The sequence below is a fragment of the Paraphaeosphaeria sporulosa genome, assembly GCF_001642045.1.
Source record: "Paraphaeosphaeria sporulosa strain AP3s5-JAC2a unplaced genomic scaffold CC84scaffold_1, whole genome shotgun sequence".
Taxonomy (NCBI): domain Eukaryota; kingdom Fungi; phylum Ascomycota; class Dothideomycetes; order Pleosporales; family Didymosphaeriaceae; genus Paraphaeosphaeria; species Paraphaeosphaeria sporulosa.
Window position 1 is genome coordinate 3089120 of NW_017253360.1, and position 15037 is coordinate 3104156.

Below are 15037 nucleotides of genomic sequence, written 5' to 3' on the forward strand. Positions count from 1 at the left end.
ACTTTGTGGCGAAGTGGCGATGGTGGATTGTGGGGGCTGAGCCCTACGTAGGCGCATACGACGACAACCTCAACGGAACCAGCCGGTCAGTGGCGCTTGCCGAAGTCGCTGCAAAACTCTGGTGCCGTGCATCGCCGTCTTCAAACAACCACCCTGCGTGACAGACACCCTCTTCCAACACCTGCATTGCATCAACTCGAAGATCAAACGTGTACGATGGAATAGCGTTTCACATTGATGCGTGCCAAGCGCGGGTGACGTTTGGATACGCGCCCATCTCATTCGCGGATATTTTGCGCGCCGCGTGCTCGCCCCACCATTCTTCCAGAGACATCGTGAGCTCGGCGGCACGGCTTCATCGATGGGATCTGCGATTAGTATATATTGAAGAGACTCCTCTCATCTCGGGTCAGCACCTGCTATCAGCGCCTGGTGCGAACTGGTGGGCGGGCTGTGGTGCACGAGCGATGCTACTCATGAATCGCGTCTGCCGCGTGATAATTTTGTTCGAGAAGACACGATGGAAGACGCTATGAGTTGGATCCTCCTGCCCGAAAATTTGGTTGCTCGGTTCGAGTCGACGACGATGCTAAAGAGTCAGTTGCGCAGGTACGTGGCCTTGGGTTGTCCCAGGGCACGGGGCATTAGTTTCGTGCCAGAGACTCGTTCCTCCTTTCTCTTGGGAGGCTGAGCACAAGGTTCATGAAGGAACCACTTGCAGTCGACAAGATTATGCGCTTGCAGGTATACCCTGGGCCTATTTACCGTGGGCCATGCAAACGCTTCTGCTTCGAGTCTGGTTGAGCACTTTACCTGGAAGGTCATTGAAGCAAAAAGATACAATCCGGCTGTAGTTGTTGTCAAACGATTTCTGCCTCCCGAGGCAATGCCCGCAGCAAGATTTGAGAGTCACAAATTCAAGTATAACATCTCGCGCGTATGGCCATGGTCCGATTCAGAGACATCGCCAGCCGCATGCGCTCGATGAGAAATACAGGTTCATGCGGATAAGTGCATGTCGCCTCAACTCACTGCGAGATGTCCAAGCAAAGCGGCCCAGCTGACTGCAAAGTCCCGGTTGTGATCGCGTGTAGATGTGTGAAAGTCTCTAGTTTGATCTTTGAGTTCTTCCCTCAGTCGCTCTCTTCTGGTCTAGTACACTTGTGGATTTCTTCACCCCTATGGGTTTACGTTCTTGACCCTGTCTTTTTCGCCATTCATGGCTCGCCGGTCGACCTTCCAGCGCAATGGAGTCGGTCAACAGGGCGACGGCAGGACCGCGCCTTTCAGCCACTGGATGCTCCACAATACCTTCTACGGATTGGTAATTACAACCACTTTGTCTACGACCTTGCTCGCTGCGGACAGGTACAAATGGCGCGCAACAGGGATGGTATATTCTTTGGCGAACCGGTATCCAGCATCAGTGGCTTTCACCGTCCAGCTTCTCGCAGCTTTTTTCGGCGTCATCCACGTCGCTGTAATCTGCAAGCTCATCAACTACGCTTTACGGTTACGCCTTAAGAAAGCGAGCGTGTCTCTCGATGTCCTCCGCACATGGGTCGACATGACAATACCTCGCATCGACTGGGACTTGCCTTTGCGGTTCTTTTTTCCTGTGATGTGCATGGTCCTGCTCAGTCTCGTACCTGCAGCTTTGTGGGCTGGTTCGTTTGCTCCCTTGGTCAGCTCTACAAGAACGTGGATGCAACTCGAAGTGCCCGCTTACGGGAACGTATCGTTCATCAAAGAGTACCCAATGGAGATAGGCAAAGCCGGGCCTTCAGTCCGCAATTCGAAGGGTCTGTAAGTCAAGCACCAGGTACAAAGTTGATGTGTCTTTCTTGAAGAGGAAAGACTTCTTGCTTCGCTAAGACATGTACCACACTGTCTTAACTCACACTGACTTCGTATCCGTGTCTTAGATTCACATACTCTGTTGGCCAGCAGCTGATCGCACCGTTGCTTTCGGCTGCAGCTGGATCATCGTCCAATGACTCTGCAAAGCTTGTGCATGCAAAGATTGACAACACGCAATTCAGCTACACCGGACGGTCCTACGGCGTGGGCGCATCAGTGGGATTGAGAGATATTGCCATCACCCAGCCGGCCACAAACGCAGCCGGCTACAAATATGCGGAGGAGGGCTATCTGACGACCGTCACATGCATCTACAACCAGACGTCCAACTTTACCCTCTCCGGTCCCGTCAACGAATGGATCTACTCAGCCGCAGGAAACCTCCCGGACAGCGTCGAAGGACCAGAGTACTCAAACTACATCGGACACAACGCCAAAGCCATAGTGGCCATGGGTGTTGCATACAGTGAGCTGTCGCCTCGTCGCTACGTCGCCATCACCGCCGGCGACTCCTACGCTCACCTCAACAACACCCAGTGCGAGTTTGACTTCACCCCAACGATGTTCGACGTTACCGTCGACCTCGCCAACCTCAACATCAGGGTCAAACCTAGCTACGAGGTTCCGGACTTCAATCCTTCCCGCAACCTCACCCGTACGATACTCCCCGGTACAAAGTCGCCATGTCCTAGACATGGACAAATTGTACAAAAACTCATTTCTGTGACTCAGCTGACCTTGCACCCGCGAGTATAGGCACGGTCGTGCGGCAGTTCGAGCTCCTCTCTAACGACCTGACCAACCTCTACGATTCCCTCCTCGGCCAGGCTCTCAACTCCAGTAAGTCAACTGCCGGATACAAAGTGTATGTGTCTTGCTTGCTTAGCTGAGACCTACACCATCCTGTTTAAACTCAAACTGACTTGTACCCGTACCTTAGGCATCGCAGCCTACGCCATGACCACAGGCGGCACCTGGCCACCGCTCACGCAGGAACAACGCACGCTGGGCGGCCTCACCAACGCGATGACCGCCATGGCCGACGACATGCTCGTAGCCTACGGCGCAGCACAACTCATGGTGCGCAACAAGTACAGGTACAGCCCGCGCGGCGCCACCGTATCCCTATACGCGCTGCAGTTCGGCCAGCCCGCCTACATCTACGCCATCTTCGCGCTCAACACTGCCATCGTGCTTGCCGTGCTCGTGGAGCGGTACCGCACACATGTTTGGAAAGATCTCACGCGCTTCAATTACCTCGACCCCCGGGATCTCATTGTCGCTGCGAGCAGGGGCGGGGCGCAGCTAGCGATTGCGGCGGACAATATGGTTGGCCAGGATGGGACGAAGATCCCGAAGCATGTGTGGTTGTTGAGTGATCCGGATGAGGGGAATGGGCGGTTGGTGGTGAGGTTGAGGGCGGATGAGGACGGGCATGCGGCGATTGAGGTGGATGGGGAGAGGAGTGAGGCATTGATCGGGGAGGGGTGGGTGAGCTATGAGGGAGTGGGGTTGGATGAGGAGAAGGTTGCTGCGAGGGAGGCGTGGGAGAGGAGAGAGAAGGGGCGGGTGGGTGTTTTTGGCTCAGTGCGGTGAGTCGGCCACTCCTCGCCGTTTTACAGCATCGGGCCAAAAGTCTGAGTACAATCGGTCTACGTAATACCTATCCTGGGGTAGTACGCTATTCTCATAATTATTTCCTAGTACTCGTGGCGACGCTGGATCTGCGTATAAGGACTAATGAAAGGAAGCATTGTTAGTTAGAATGACTCAGACGTAGTCATGGTGCCTAAGTCGTGTGTACTCTTATCTGGGAATTGCATTCTGTAGAGTACGACATTTGAGGAAGCCAGCAGTCATTGTATTCCAGCTCATCAGCACAGCGACGTCAGACCACACCCCCAACCCACGCACCAACTCGAACCGCAAGGGGTGAGTCAAAGCACGCGGTCCAGAGCCGCAGGATGCCACTGCACCAGGACTATACTAGATGCAAGCAACGCCGTCCAAGACGGCTTCTCGTCGTACCCAAGGACAACTGGTGTCAATATCAGGAAATCAAGAAATCAGAAGGAAGAATCGAAAATGAGAAAACCCGGAAGACGGACCCTCTCAATACCCAGTGCTCCGTAACAATGCCCAACTTCCTACACAAAACGCCGAACCTTAACCTTGAAACCCAAAGTCATTACACTCCGATGTTGAGCGCTCAACACAAATTCTTGACCGCAACACAAGGCTCCTTCTCAGCAGCCGGAAGATGGTCTAATACACACCGATGCGGCCGGTAAGCTCACCGGTGCTCTCAAAGCCCTCCCATGGCAGCTCCTCTTCATCTTCATCCCTGATGCTCTCCTCATCCTCATGGAAGCTCTGAATGGTGACCTTCTTCCCTTTCCTCCTGTTCTCCACCTCTTTCTCGACCTCCTCATCCTGCGCCCTAATTTCCTCCGTCACCCCCTCAACAAACTGCTCGGTGATGTCACCATCTTGCTGGCCCTCAAGCACATCGTAGAGGTTGTAGATCTGGTCGTCTTTGACCTTTATTCTGGCAAGCAAGTCTGCAATCTCGTTCTCCAGCGCCGCACGCTTCTTTCGACCAAGGCTTGGGTCGAGTGATTCGAGCATAGCGCGGGCAACGGCTAGCTCTGCGTGAAGGTGGATGCGCTCATCGCGGAGCTCCTTAACAACCAGAGCCAGAGCTTCCTTGGGTGAGCGGGCGGGGCGCATAGTAGCGTCTGCATCGTCGGGCATTCGTGATGAGACAGGGACGAGCTTGGGAACTCGGAGAGACTCTGTGGTTGCGTTTGCCTCGGTACGGCGGCAGACGGTGCAGTTCTCATTGTCGTGATGCTTCATGTTAAGATTTTGCGTGATCTCGACCTTGGTGGATCCTTGCTTGCGGATACCGAGCGTGAGATCGGGTATGATGAAGGCCGAGGTCATCTCCGTAGGAGCGCTGCGGCGACGACGGCTCGTGTTGCTGAGCATTGATGCGTCGATGGCAGACTGATTGGTCTGGGTTGCCTCGCCATTAGCATTGTCTAGGACAGACGCATCGCCGGTGAAGTCCTCTTCGAACTGTGTCAGAATGGTTTTCGTAACGTCTTTCATAGACGATTTGCGAGGTAGAGAAGGTTGGCAGGCGCTCTTTTCGGAGGCTACAGAGCGTACTGTATCCTCGCGACCAATCTTCTCTGAACGGACAGTCTCATCACGAGCAGTCCTCTGAGAGCGCACGGTGTTCTCGCGATTAACCAGAGGCACCGATGCTGGACGACCACGCATAGCGGCGCGCTCCTCTTCAAGTTGACGACGTAGATCTGCGATTGCCGCGCCAGAGATGAAACTCAACTCAGTATATTCCAGATCCGGAGGTGCTCGAACGGTGTTTGAAGGCCTCCTTGCAGACGAACCGCTCCGCTTCTCGTGATGGATCACGCGTGGAGCAAGGGAGATGTCGGTTGTAGACTCTACATCACTGCCATTCTCCTCAACGTACTTCTTATGCTGGGACATGGGAGCGGAGACGCTGCGAGCGGTCTTAGTAGTCTTCATGTACGACTTTCGCGGGCTCTCTTCGAACTGGCTGGACTGGAATGAAGCATTTGCTCGGCTAGCCCGCGACTCTTCCTGAACACGGCTCCTGATCCGAGAACGAATGTTCTCATCGCGACGATGGCTAGGCTTCCGTTGAATGGGCTCATCGAAAATGTTCTCTTGGCCGGCGGTCGCGGTTCGGCGGACGTTCGAGGATTGGCCGTTTGCCTCACGCATCGACATTATCTCGCGAGTCATATCGAGGGTTTCCCGAACAGTTGAAGTACGCTGAGCGATCTTGCGGTTCAGGGTCTTTTCCTTCTCTGCCCAACGTTGATTGTCTTCGTCGTGTTGCGCAGCCTCTTGAGCAAGCTCATCGCGGAGTCGCTGGTTCTCGAGTCGCATGGCCTCATTCGTCTGTTCCTGCGTGTTGTCCTGGAAATGGCGGATAGTCTCGTCCCTTCGCTCTACCTTCTCTTTCAAAGAAGCTTCCTGTTCCGTCCAGCGAAGAAGATCAGCCTCTCGCTTCGCTTTCAAAGTGGCCAGCTGCGTCCTCAGGGCTTCGTGGTCAGCTTGGAGCCTGGCATACTCGGCTTGCTCTTGACGAGCTTTACGAAGCTCGGCCTCTTTCCTTGCAAGTTGCTGTGTCTGCTCATCTTGTTGAGCGCGAGCGGTGCGTAACTCAGCTTGGAGAGTAATGTTCTGTCGCTGAGTAGCATCTTCAGTCTGCTCCAATTGCCGTCGGAGGTTGACCGTTTCGTCGCGGTACTGGGCTTGCTCCTGCTCTAGCTCGTCTCGAAGGTGCTCGATCTCAGCCCTGAGCATGTCGATTTGCTCGCGGAGAGCTCCGTTTTCGGCATTCAGCGCCTGCTTGTCGACCTTCAATTCCTCGCAAGTCTGGAAGGCCACGCCGAGCTGGCTCGCCATATTGTCCCGTTCGGCGTTAAGGCGTTTCTTCTCGATCTCGACCACGGCGATCTTGCGCTCTGTACGATCTAGCTTGGTACGCAGTGTCTGTACTGTTGCATCGAGCCCTGTCCATCTCGCGTTAGCTCTATGGTGAACACGGTGAGTGGTTATACACATACGCGTCTTCTCAACCTTCCACGATGCTTTGCCAGAACCCTCTCCATCTGTGGAACCTAGTGCACTGTCGCTCCGCCTGTACTGAGCTTGGGCTTCCGCTGAAACCTTCAACTCGATGATCTCTTGTTCCTGGTCTTCAATCTTCTTCTCCTGTTCCGCACGCTCGTGCTCCATCTGGGCCACCTTGTCTTGCAACAGCTGGAGAGCCGCAAAAATAGCTTTTTCGTCCTTGGGAATCGGCACGCTGTCCACTGGAATGTGCGAAGGTTGTCGACCCCCATTACCACCTTTACCAGGCGCAGCAAACCGCGACCTCGTCGGCGCGTTCTTGGAGAACACGGGCGTACCGTCTTCGAACACACCGGATACCAGCTCAGTGAGGTTTGGAAGATCGGGGAGAATGAAGGACTGCGCGGTGGGATTCTGCGCGGTAGCGGGCCGTGATCGCGGTGTGGCGGTGAGGTGTTGTGACGCGTCAGCATTTCCATCCATTTGAAGTGAGGTCTGTCGGCTTCGCGGGTTGCCCCATCGCGTGCTTGTGCTGTGCTGGAATGTAGTGGTGGGCGGCCGCTCCTGCATGAACGATGATTCGTCCTCGGACAACTTCGCGTGGAGTTGAGCAAGAGACGCGCGTTTGCGTTCTTGCTTGGACGAAAGCGCAGGCGAGTTGCGCGTACTGCCCGGACGCGGGGATGCGCCGTTGTCCATATCGTTGCGCGAAGCGCGTCGAATTTGCGCGTCGCGGCGAAGGCTGCCTGTCTCGGCTGCGTACGATTTGCGTGACCGACCAGTGGGAGGTGTGATGTCGTAGAGGCTGTCGAAGCCGCGGGAACTGATCCTAGCTGGTGTGCCGCGATTGCTGCGGTGATCGCCGCGTGCCTGTTCGATGGCATCAATCTCGTCGTCGGAAATGCTGTGGTCGAAATCGCCGAACTCTTTGTTGACCATTGAGGTATCTGGGTTGATCTCGGGCTGAGGCATGCGCCACGCGGTAGCTTTTTTCGCAGTGGAGCGTATGCGTGGGTATCTGGGAAGTGTGTTTGTCTCGTCGTCTATGTTGTGCTGTGTTGACATCAGAACGTTGGGGTCGTTGAAGAAGTCGTCCGTTGTGTCGCCAAAGCCGGAGCGTTTAGTTGGATTTGACTCGCTCGGCGCCGAATGCACCGACGAGAGCGACCGCTGGCTGTGGTTCAAACTCTGAGAGAGCTCCCGTATCGCTCTTGCTTTTCCCTCGCTATAGGGTGGAGACGACTGCATTGTGTGAATTTGAGGCTGCGGGCAGCCAAGTGCAGGCGCGTCGCGTAGCAGATCTGGGATTTAGGGGATATAAAGAGATGTTTCTTGTAATAGTGAAGCAGGGATGATATTCAAGCAGCAATCGCAAGCACGGGCAAGAGATGCGGCCTGGCGCGCTCTATGGAAAGTGCGATGCGGGAATTCAAACGGCTGGGGACGTGTTGACGAGGATGATAACATCGGGGGTAAACACATCAAAGCGCCGACGCTACGCCCGAACGGAGCGCTCTCACGTGCGGCCATGCACCCGCCCCACCATGTTTCACATTCATGATTTCCACCTGAATTGATTTGTTGGAGACTGGAATGGAGTCCTACAGTGATTGAGCGGTCTGCCCATGTCCATAGTGAAAATATCACACGCTGCTACCGGAGTCATCACTTACAAAGTATTTTTTGTGTGCACTTCGATCCATGCTACTCCGTTCTCCATGCCAGCTCCTCAGAAATCCACACCGCCTAGATGTCCTCAACTCTCGACTTCTTGCCTGTTCATCTCCCTCAGCTCGAGAGGCCACACCTCCTCCACCTCACTTCCTGCAGACATAGCTCCTTGCCGGGTTGAAATAGATCTTCTCCTTTGGCGCAACCAGACCGTACCACACGACGTCGCCCCCGCAGTTATCACCTCTGCTCAGTATCAGCTTTCTCAATCCACCCATCGATTCTTTCATAAACTTACGCAAAGAACCAGCACGTAACGCAATTGACATTCTGGGCATTGGTGACAGTGGCGGACGGGTTCGAGCTGATGCTGCCGCACGTGTTCTTGTAGATATTTACACCCTCGGGGAGGAGATAGCCGTATGCGGTTGCGCAGAAGTCGCCGCGGTCGTCGGCGGGGTCGGGTCGAGAAGGGATGGCGGCGGTATAGGTGGCGAGAAAGCCGAGATACGCGAGGAGGAAGTTGATGAGATACATCTTGTGGGCCGATAGGCTGCTTGATGTGAAGATGAAAAGCTCGTGGGGATCACCGCTGGCGTGATGTTCGGGCTGGGAGAAGGAGCTGTTTTGAGTAGAGTAGGAGCTCAGGCTGAATCGCATATGAATTTGCGGCGTTTGCGGCGCTATCGAATAGCCTTCACGTCGGAAAAGATGCAGCCACAGCAACGACCATAGTTCCGGCACACAGGTGAGAGAAACTCGTATAGTATGCTGACTTCAAGAAGGAAATGGGACATTGAAGCAGCACGGTATTATTGCAGCGTTGAATTTATTTAGGGAGATATCGTCCATTTCATACGTCTTCACTCGTTCATCACACGAACCTCCCACGGAAGCTTCATGATCCCGTCCACATCCCGATAACCTCCAATCTCCTGCTCCGCCCAAGCAACTCGCCTCAAGCACAGCCTATTCCACTTCATCAGCATTCCAACGACTGCTGCATGCAACAGAAACAGTAGGAGCGACCCTGCCAGACCTCCAAGTCCCCTATATTGGCCCCGAAACCTGAAGCCGAATCCCAGAAGCAAGAAGTCCAAAGAAGCGAAGCAGAGCAACGGATACACTACCCATGGATCCGTCGCGTATGGCTGACAAGGACTAAACAACGAGAATGCTTTTGCAATGAACAGGGATATCTTAGCAATACTGACAAAGGTCGGATTATGTAGAAGGGTGGAGAAGCGTGTGTGAAGGTTACGAGGCGGAGGTGGTGGGAGCATAAGACGCGGGGATAGCCCTGATGAGGGGCTACGGTGACGGTGGGTGGATAGTGGTGGCGGTAGATCGGCTTTGCGTGGGCGCAAGATGACGGACCCTGCTGAGTCTGGAGGTGTAGTGGCTCGCTCATTTTCGATTTCCGGGGGTGGTGGACTGGGCGAAGTGTGGCCTGTAACCGAGGCGTTGTGACTTAGTTTTGAACGACCTGGGCGGGCATACTGTACTGAACTTCTTTTTCGATGAGCGGGTGAGGGAGCCGGAGTCGGAGTGTCTGCTCTCGATATCCTGCTGCCCACATCATCCAGGCTAGAAGGGCCAGCGAAGCCGCTGAACTCGTCGAGAAGAGAGGGCGTTTTTAAAGCGCGCAAAATCTCTTCTGTTGTGGGTCGCTCGTCTGGTTTTAACGCGAGTAGATGTTTGAGAGAACGATACAGTTTCTCAGGCAGATCTGTGCGAACCCTTCTTTCATCGTCGAAACCAACCCATTCGGAAATCTCAGCTCGAAGCTTATCCAAATCCTCGTTATCCTCGTCAATGCCATCCGCCTCTTGGTACGGTAGCCGCGCAAAGCACATGAAGTAGACTATCATTCCTAGGGAGAAGATGTCCGATTTGGTGGTGAAGTTGCCAAGGGGCCCCTGTGGCATCACATGCCGCAGCACTTCAGGCGCGCAGTACGATATGGTGCCCGTAGCACCGGTGCTCTTCCTCGTAACATTCGCAGCCTGTACTTCTCCAAAATCGCTGACCAAAACGCGAACCTTTCGCCCAGTGTTGTGCAGCAAGCAATTGCTTGGCTTGAGGTCCCGATGGATGTACCCGTTCGCGTGTAGGTGGTTCAGCCCAGACGTAATGTCCTTGAAAAACGATATGATCTCTTCGAAGTGCATTCTTCGCGGCCCGTTCAGATTCTGAGGATCTTCCATCTGCCCTTTGGATCGCCTCCTCAGGCGCTCCTTGAGCTGCTCCGTGCTCATCGTCTTGCCCATTCCGCCCAGAATATAGCTGTGCAGATCGCCCCCATTGCAATACTGCTGCAAGATGAACGCACATGGAACGCTAGGACCAAAGGTGTTGATTTTGTAGTCCTCGAGCCATACATGCCGGTAAGAAACGAGGTTCTGGTGTGAGAGGTTTTGCAGTAGCTGCACCTCGATCAGAACCTTCTCCAGCCATTCGTGGTCATCGCCCACTGGCACCCGCTTACATGCGAATACGCCTAGATCGACCTTATCCAGCACGTGGCGTACCAACAAGACGACACCCTTCCCACCTCTTCCCAGTTCGCGCTCTTCTACAAAGAAGGTTTTGAAGTAGTTGGGACTGAAAGCATGCTTCGAGATGTTGTGTTGCTTCTGCGTTGCTGGCGTGCTGCCCACAAATTCGGCGCCTTCAGGCGCATGTAGTTGGCCGCCCACGCCGCTTATGGGCGCTGGTGCCAGCTGTTTATGCGGCGACGACGGGCGCGAAACCTCTGCGGAGCTGGGCTGGCTACGGCGCAGCATCTGGAAGTACCCAGGGTTGACGAAGCCGGCTTGCGCATCCTGGTACTGCCCGTGTTCGTGCTCGTCGCCGTCATCGCTGTCGGTGGGCAGGTCCTCGCGGTATGGGCGGTGGCAGTACGGACAGGAGGGGTTTTCCATATCGGCCGAGTGCGAGGCATCGCGGAGGGAAAGCTGCCGGGAGAGCTGGTCGTATACCACGACAGCGGCGCCATGGCGTCTGTGACGATGATGAGCCCATATTCGACGAAGCCAACAGCGGAGCGGGGTGCAGAGGCAAGACACTCACAAAACAATCTCCCGCGACTCGGCTGGCACGTACGGCACCAGCGACATCTGGCGCGGGTATTCGCGGTCCTCCATACGTATGGCGACAGCAGTGCGGGGGCGTGGGCGGTGGTCCGCTTGAATATTGCGGTCAGCGTTCGCGCGAAGCTGTCAGTCTCACGCGAGGGCAGGGCTGCCAACGATAAGGCGTTGCGCTGGCTTCATCCAAGCCCGTGACGCGCATGGCCTTTTGTTTGTTTGTATTGTGGTCGTGGCGGGGATCTGCGGCGCGGAAGGTCCGACGTCAGAGCAGGGGGATGCTTTCCAAAGAATCGCAAAGAACACGAGTTGTCCAGAAGCGGAAACTTGTATATTGAGGTACGTACTGACCGTCACCGCCACACCATGCTTGATACACGGGGTCGAATTTTCTTTTGCCGCCGAACAAGTCCTACGGCGGTTGCGTAGACAATGGTGCAACAATTCCTAATCGCGGCTCATCCATATATCCCTGGATATATTGTCACACCACCGACATGTACTCAAGAGAATGCAGCGCCTTTCTCATCCGATGCAAACACCTTAGATCCACACCAAAAAGCTGCTGGGTCTACGCTCATCGCACACGGATAGCAATTTCCCCTTTGTCCAGCCCTTGCCTTCGATAAATGCTTTCCAAAGCTAATGCGCTCATTCCTCCCAGCCCAACCACCCTCCATTCCTCAAAAATCCCTATCGCAATCTCCCTTTGCTCTTTATTATTTGCATGCATGGCTACAAGATAAAGTGGTGTGGCCATCCTCATGAAGGCGCACCCAATCTTGAGTCCGCCTAGGTACTCCGCTATGTCTATCATCTGTTGGTAGTGGTCCGTGAAGTCGAGGTAACTCGCCGCAAGCCTTGGAGCCAGTATAGAGAATAGTGCACGTGCAGACGCGAAGTAGGCGACGCAAAGCGCTGTATACGCGTCGCGGTATTCGGTTGAACCTGAGGGTGTTACCCAGAAGAGGGACTGGCCTTGCTCTTCGGCTGATAGCTCGTATTCGAACCAAAGCGCATCGACGTCGCTCTTAATCTGCATGTATTCCTCCAGATCCATTAGATCCGGTGTCCGTCTATTGTCATTGTCCTCTAGCTGTAAATACAGCGCTGTCAGCCTGGTAATGTGGTTGATCAGCCTCTGGAAAACGGGAAACTTGTAGAAGTAAGACAATGATTCGCGTAGCACTTCCTCCGAACAGATGCTGTATTTGTCTTCTTGTTTAGTTGTGAGGTACACAAATGCCATCTGTACCCTGATGTGAAAGAACAGCTGGCACAGCACACCGTTACAACACTCTCCTGGACCGGCTAATCTTACTAATTCAGCAGCACCGCTGATATGCTGCCGGTACGCACTCGCGGTTGTGGCATTCATCGCCTCGAAGATACTCAGCATTACGGAGGTAGAAACCGTATGCAAGGTAACTTTCTTCTTAGTCTTCAAAATATGGACGTGTTGATTCAGCGATCGCCCATAAAGCTTGAGGGCGTCCTGCATGAGCGGGGGATGTCTTGTTTTTGCGAAGGAGAATGTTGAGGCCGTAGCCCGTACCGCGAGTTCAAGCGCGCCATTGCTCCCATCGGCCGCAAAATCCGGAAGCCGGTGTAACCACGTCTGGCGGTTCTGAATATCGCCTGCCTCGCCGGCTGTGGTAAAATAAGCCAGGAAGTTCCCGTAGAAATTCTCGTTTAGCGCATGTCGCTGTGAGATTTGCATGGTCATAGTCGATATTGACGAGACTACCTGTTCAGGGAGCACTTCCCACACCGTCTGCATCACGTATTTCTCCCGTTTCTTTCTCCTCTTCTGTCCAGTCATGGTCGAATTGGTCATGTCTACAATGATGGGTCCGTTGCTAGGTCCGGGACAGTTGCGGCCAAACTTGATGCACATGAGACATTGGGGAAGCGTGGCGTCGCATTTTATGCGCTTTTTGCGGCATATCGCACATGCATTCGTCCGAGCAGGCATAGTTGAGATGTAGTGTTGGTGTCAAGGAATTTGGAGACATTTTTCTGGGAGATTGTTGGGGGCGGAATACAAGCAAGGCTGGCCGCAATTAGTCAGCTGAACCCAGTGCTTCCAAGATTGCTCGTAAAACTTGAATTCTCCAAGTGAATACGTCTGACGGCGAATTTCAGTCATTCCGCACTTGAAACCTGATATGTCGAGAATTCTGGTCTATTGAAGCGTACTCATAACATGTCTCTCACGTTAATGAACATGGAAAAGCCAGGGCAACACTTCCAAGAAGTGGGACGATTGGATGTTGGTCTCTACATTTGCCAGCATGCTATGTTCATGAATTCATTATCCACATTGTCCATCTTGTCTATTCATTCTCAAGCCTCCAACCAGGCACCTATACCACAACCTCTCAAAGCAGGCTTCTGATCGTCTGCCCACCCTCGAACACCTCACCCTTGTCCAGCTTCTGCCAGCCCTGGACTGCGCCAACTTCTACACACACCATATGCTTGTAGTCATCGTCGGGCGAGAAGTCACCCATCGACTTCGCCTTCTCGATCCAAGGGTTCCAGACGACGGTATCTTGGAGGTTGTCACGCACGACATCGAAGCGAGGTTTGCCATCTTCAACGATGGAGGTGGTATCCTGAGGGATGCTGGCATACTGCTTTCGTGTTAGGGTTTGGATTTCGTCGTCTGGTACAGCTGGACTTACCACTCGGTCGACTTCGCCAGTGATCTTGATAGAGTTGTCGGACTGCTTGTGCTCGGTAGCATTGAGTACCTTATCGACGTACGTAACGCCAAGCAATCCGTTGACTGCGACCTTGGAGATGTCCTACAAGAAAAGTATCAGCGTGAAGCGAGCGATCTACCACAGAGAAACGCACCTGAATCTTGAAGTATGTGTGTAGCAGAAACTGGAATTCGAAGCTCTGCTCACCCTCGTTGCGGACGTTGATGACCGTCTGCAAGCTGTCCTTTGACAGAGTCACGCTGTATACTAGGCCAAAATCGAGCGGCCACGCCTTACGTGCCTCGTCCGTGAGACCGGAGCTGTACAGGCCGAAGTCGAGCTTGACCGAATCGGAACCGAGGGCGTCTTCGGCGGCCGACTTGCCGAGAAACTCCCATCGCGATGTCCGCGCGAAACCGTGCTGTGGGAGAGAGGAAGTGGGGTGGCCAGACTTGGGCGGGGGCCCGAAGACCTTGAATTGTGTCAGCCAAGCCAGGAGGAGGTTTTGAGCGCTGGTACTCACAGGGAACACGACGGGCACGCCTCCTCGTACGGCCTTGCTGCCGTCGAGAGCTGCCTTCTCGCTCAACCACAGGTTCTCCGTCTTGCCGCCATTGCTTTTCCAGCTCGTCACCGTCGCACCGAACAGCAGCACCTCGACGCTCTCGCCAGAGGGCAGCGTCGCAATCACCTTGGAACTCGCGCCAGAGCCGACAATGTCGATTTGCGCTTCGGGTCCGGCGGCGTCGGTGGCCTTGAGGGCCGAGGGGCGGTTGGTACGGTCAACCATCTTGGGGTAGATATGAGACTGCTGAGATGCTGCGATTTGGGTATCGAGGTCGGAGCTGGGTTGAAGCTAGGACGGAGGCGGGGTGAGTGTACTGAGCTGGCAACGGTGGGAGTTGCAGGCCGGGTTGAGGGAGTATTAGAAGTTCTAGAAGAAGGGAAGGTGCTATTCTTAGGCGAAAGAGGCCAGGGTCCAGCGCTCGCAATTTATACAGACAACAACGCGCTGTGAGAGATGTGGCCGCAGTCCGAGGGCAGGGCAGGGCAGGAGGGGTAGTTTGGGAGCTG

The 15037-nt window shown here is 54.4% G+C and overlaps 4 protein-coding genes across 4 annotated transcripts; 1 reads left to right on the forward strand and 3 right to left on the reverse strand.

The window, feature by feature from the left end:
* Nucleotides 1-1267: 1267 nt before the first annotated feature.
* On the forward strand, nucleotides 1268-3330 carry CC84DRAFT_1073278 (uncharacterized protein; the record flags this gene model as incomplete). The annotated part of the gene is made up of 4 exons (XM_018173686.1): nucleotides 1268-1806; nucleotides 1926-2515; nucleotides 2617-2700; nucleotides 2801-3330. Coding segments are annotated over 4 exons (1743 nt in total), but the record flags the coding sequence as incomplete, so codon positions are not given.
* Nucleotides 3331-8312: 4982 nt separating this feature from the next.
* Nucleotides 8313-11312, reverse strand: CC84DRAFT_1171022 (kinase-like protein; the record flags this gene model as incomplete). The annotated part of the gene is made up of 4 exons (XM_018179888.1): nucleotides 8313-8412; nucleotides 8465-8775; nucleotides 9051-11169; nucleotides 11239-11312. The coding sequence occupies 4 exons, from the start codon at nucleotides 11310-11312 to the stop codon at nucleotides 8313-8315; spliced, it is 2604 nt and encodes an 867-aa protein (XP_018042627.1).
* A 520-nt stretch (nucleotides 11313-11832) lies between these two features.
* Nucleotides 11833-13092, reverse strand: CC84DRAFT_1079664 (uncharacterized protein; the record flags this gene model as incomplete). Its single annotated transcript, XM_018173857.1, has 1 exon — nucleotides 11833-13092. The coding sequence occupies one exon, from the start codon at nucleotides 13090-13092 to the stop codon at nucleotides 11833-11835; it is 1260 nt and encodes a 419-aa protein (XP_018042628.1).
* Nucleotides 13093-13490: 398 nt separating this feature from the next.
* Nucleotides 13491-15010, reverse strand: CC84DRAFT_1159608 (galactose mutarotase-like protein). The gene is made up of 4 exons (XM_018177281.1): nucleotides 14487-15010; nucleotides 14118-14435; nucleotides 13943-14065; nucleotides 13491-13891 (listed from the first exon to the last, which is right to left on the reverse strand). Exons 1-4 carry the CDS (start codon nucleotides 14751-14753, stop codon nucleotides 13637-13639), a joined length of 963 nt encoding a protein of 320 aa, XP_018042629.1. The 5' UTR covers nucleotides 14754-15010; the 3' UTR covers nucleotides 13491-13636.
* Between the last annotated feature and the right edge of the window lie 27 nt (nucleotides 15011-15037).

Excerpts from the sequence above, each read along its gene's own strand:
- CC84DRAFT_1159608 (XM_018177281.1), bottom strand. The coding sequence starts at position 14,753 with ATGGTTGACCGTACCAACCGCCCCTCGGCCCTCAAGGCCACCGACGCC. Across the intron at positions 14,066-14,117 it reads ACACATACTTCAAGATTCAG|GACATCTCCAAGGTCGCAGT; the intron begins GTGCGTTTCTCT and ends CTTTTCTTGTAG. Across the intron at positions 13,892-13,942 it reads CTGGCGAAGTCGACCGAGTG|TATGCCAGCATCCCTCAGGA; the intron begins GTAAGTCCAGCT and ends ACACGAAAGCAG.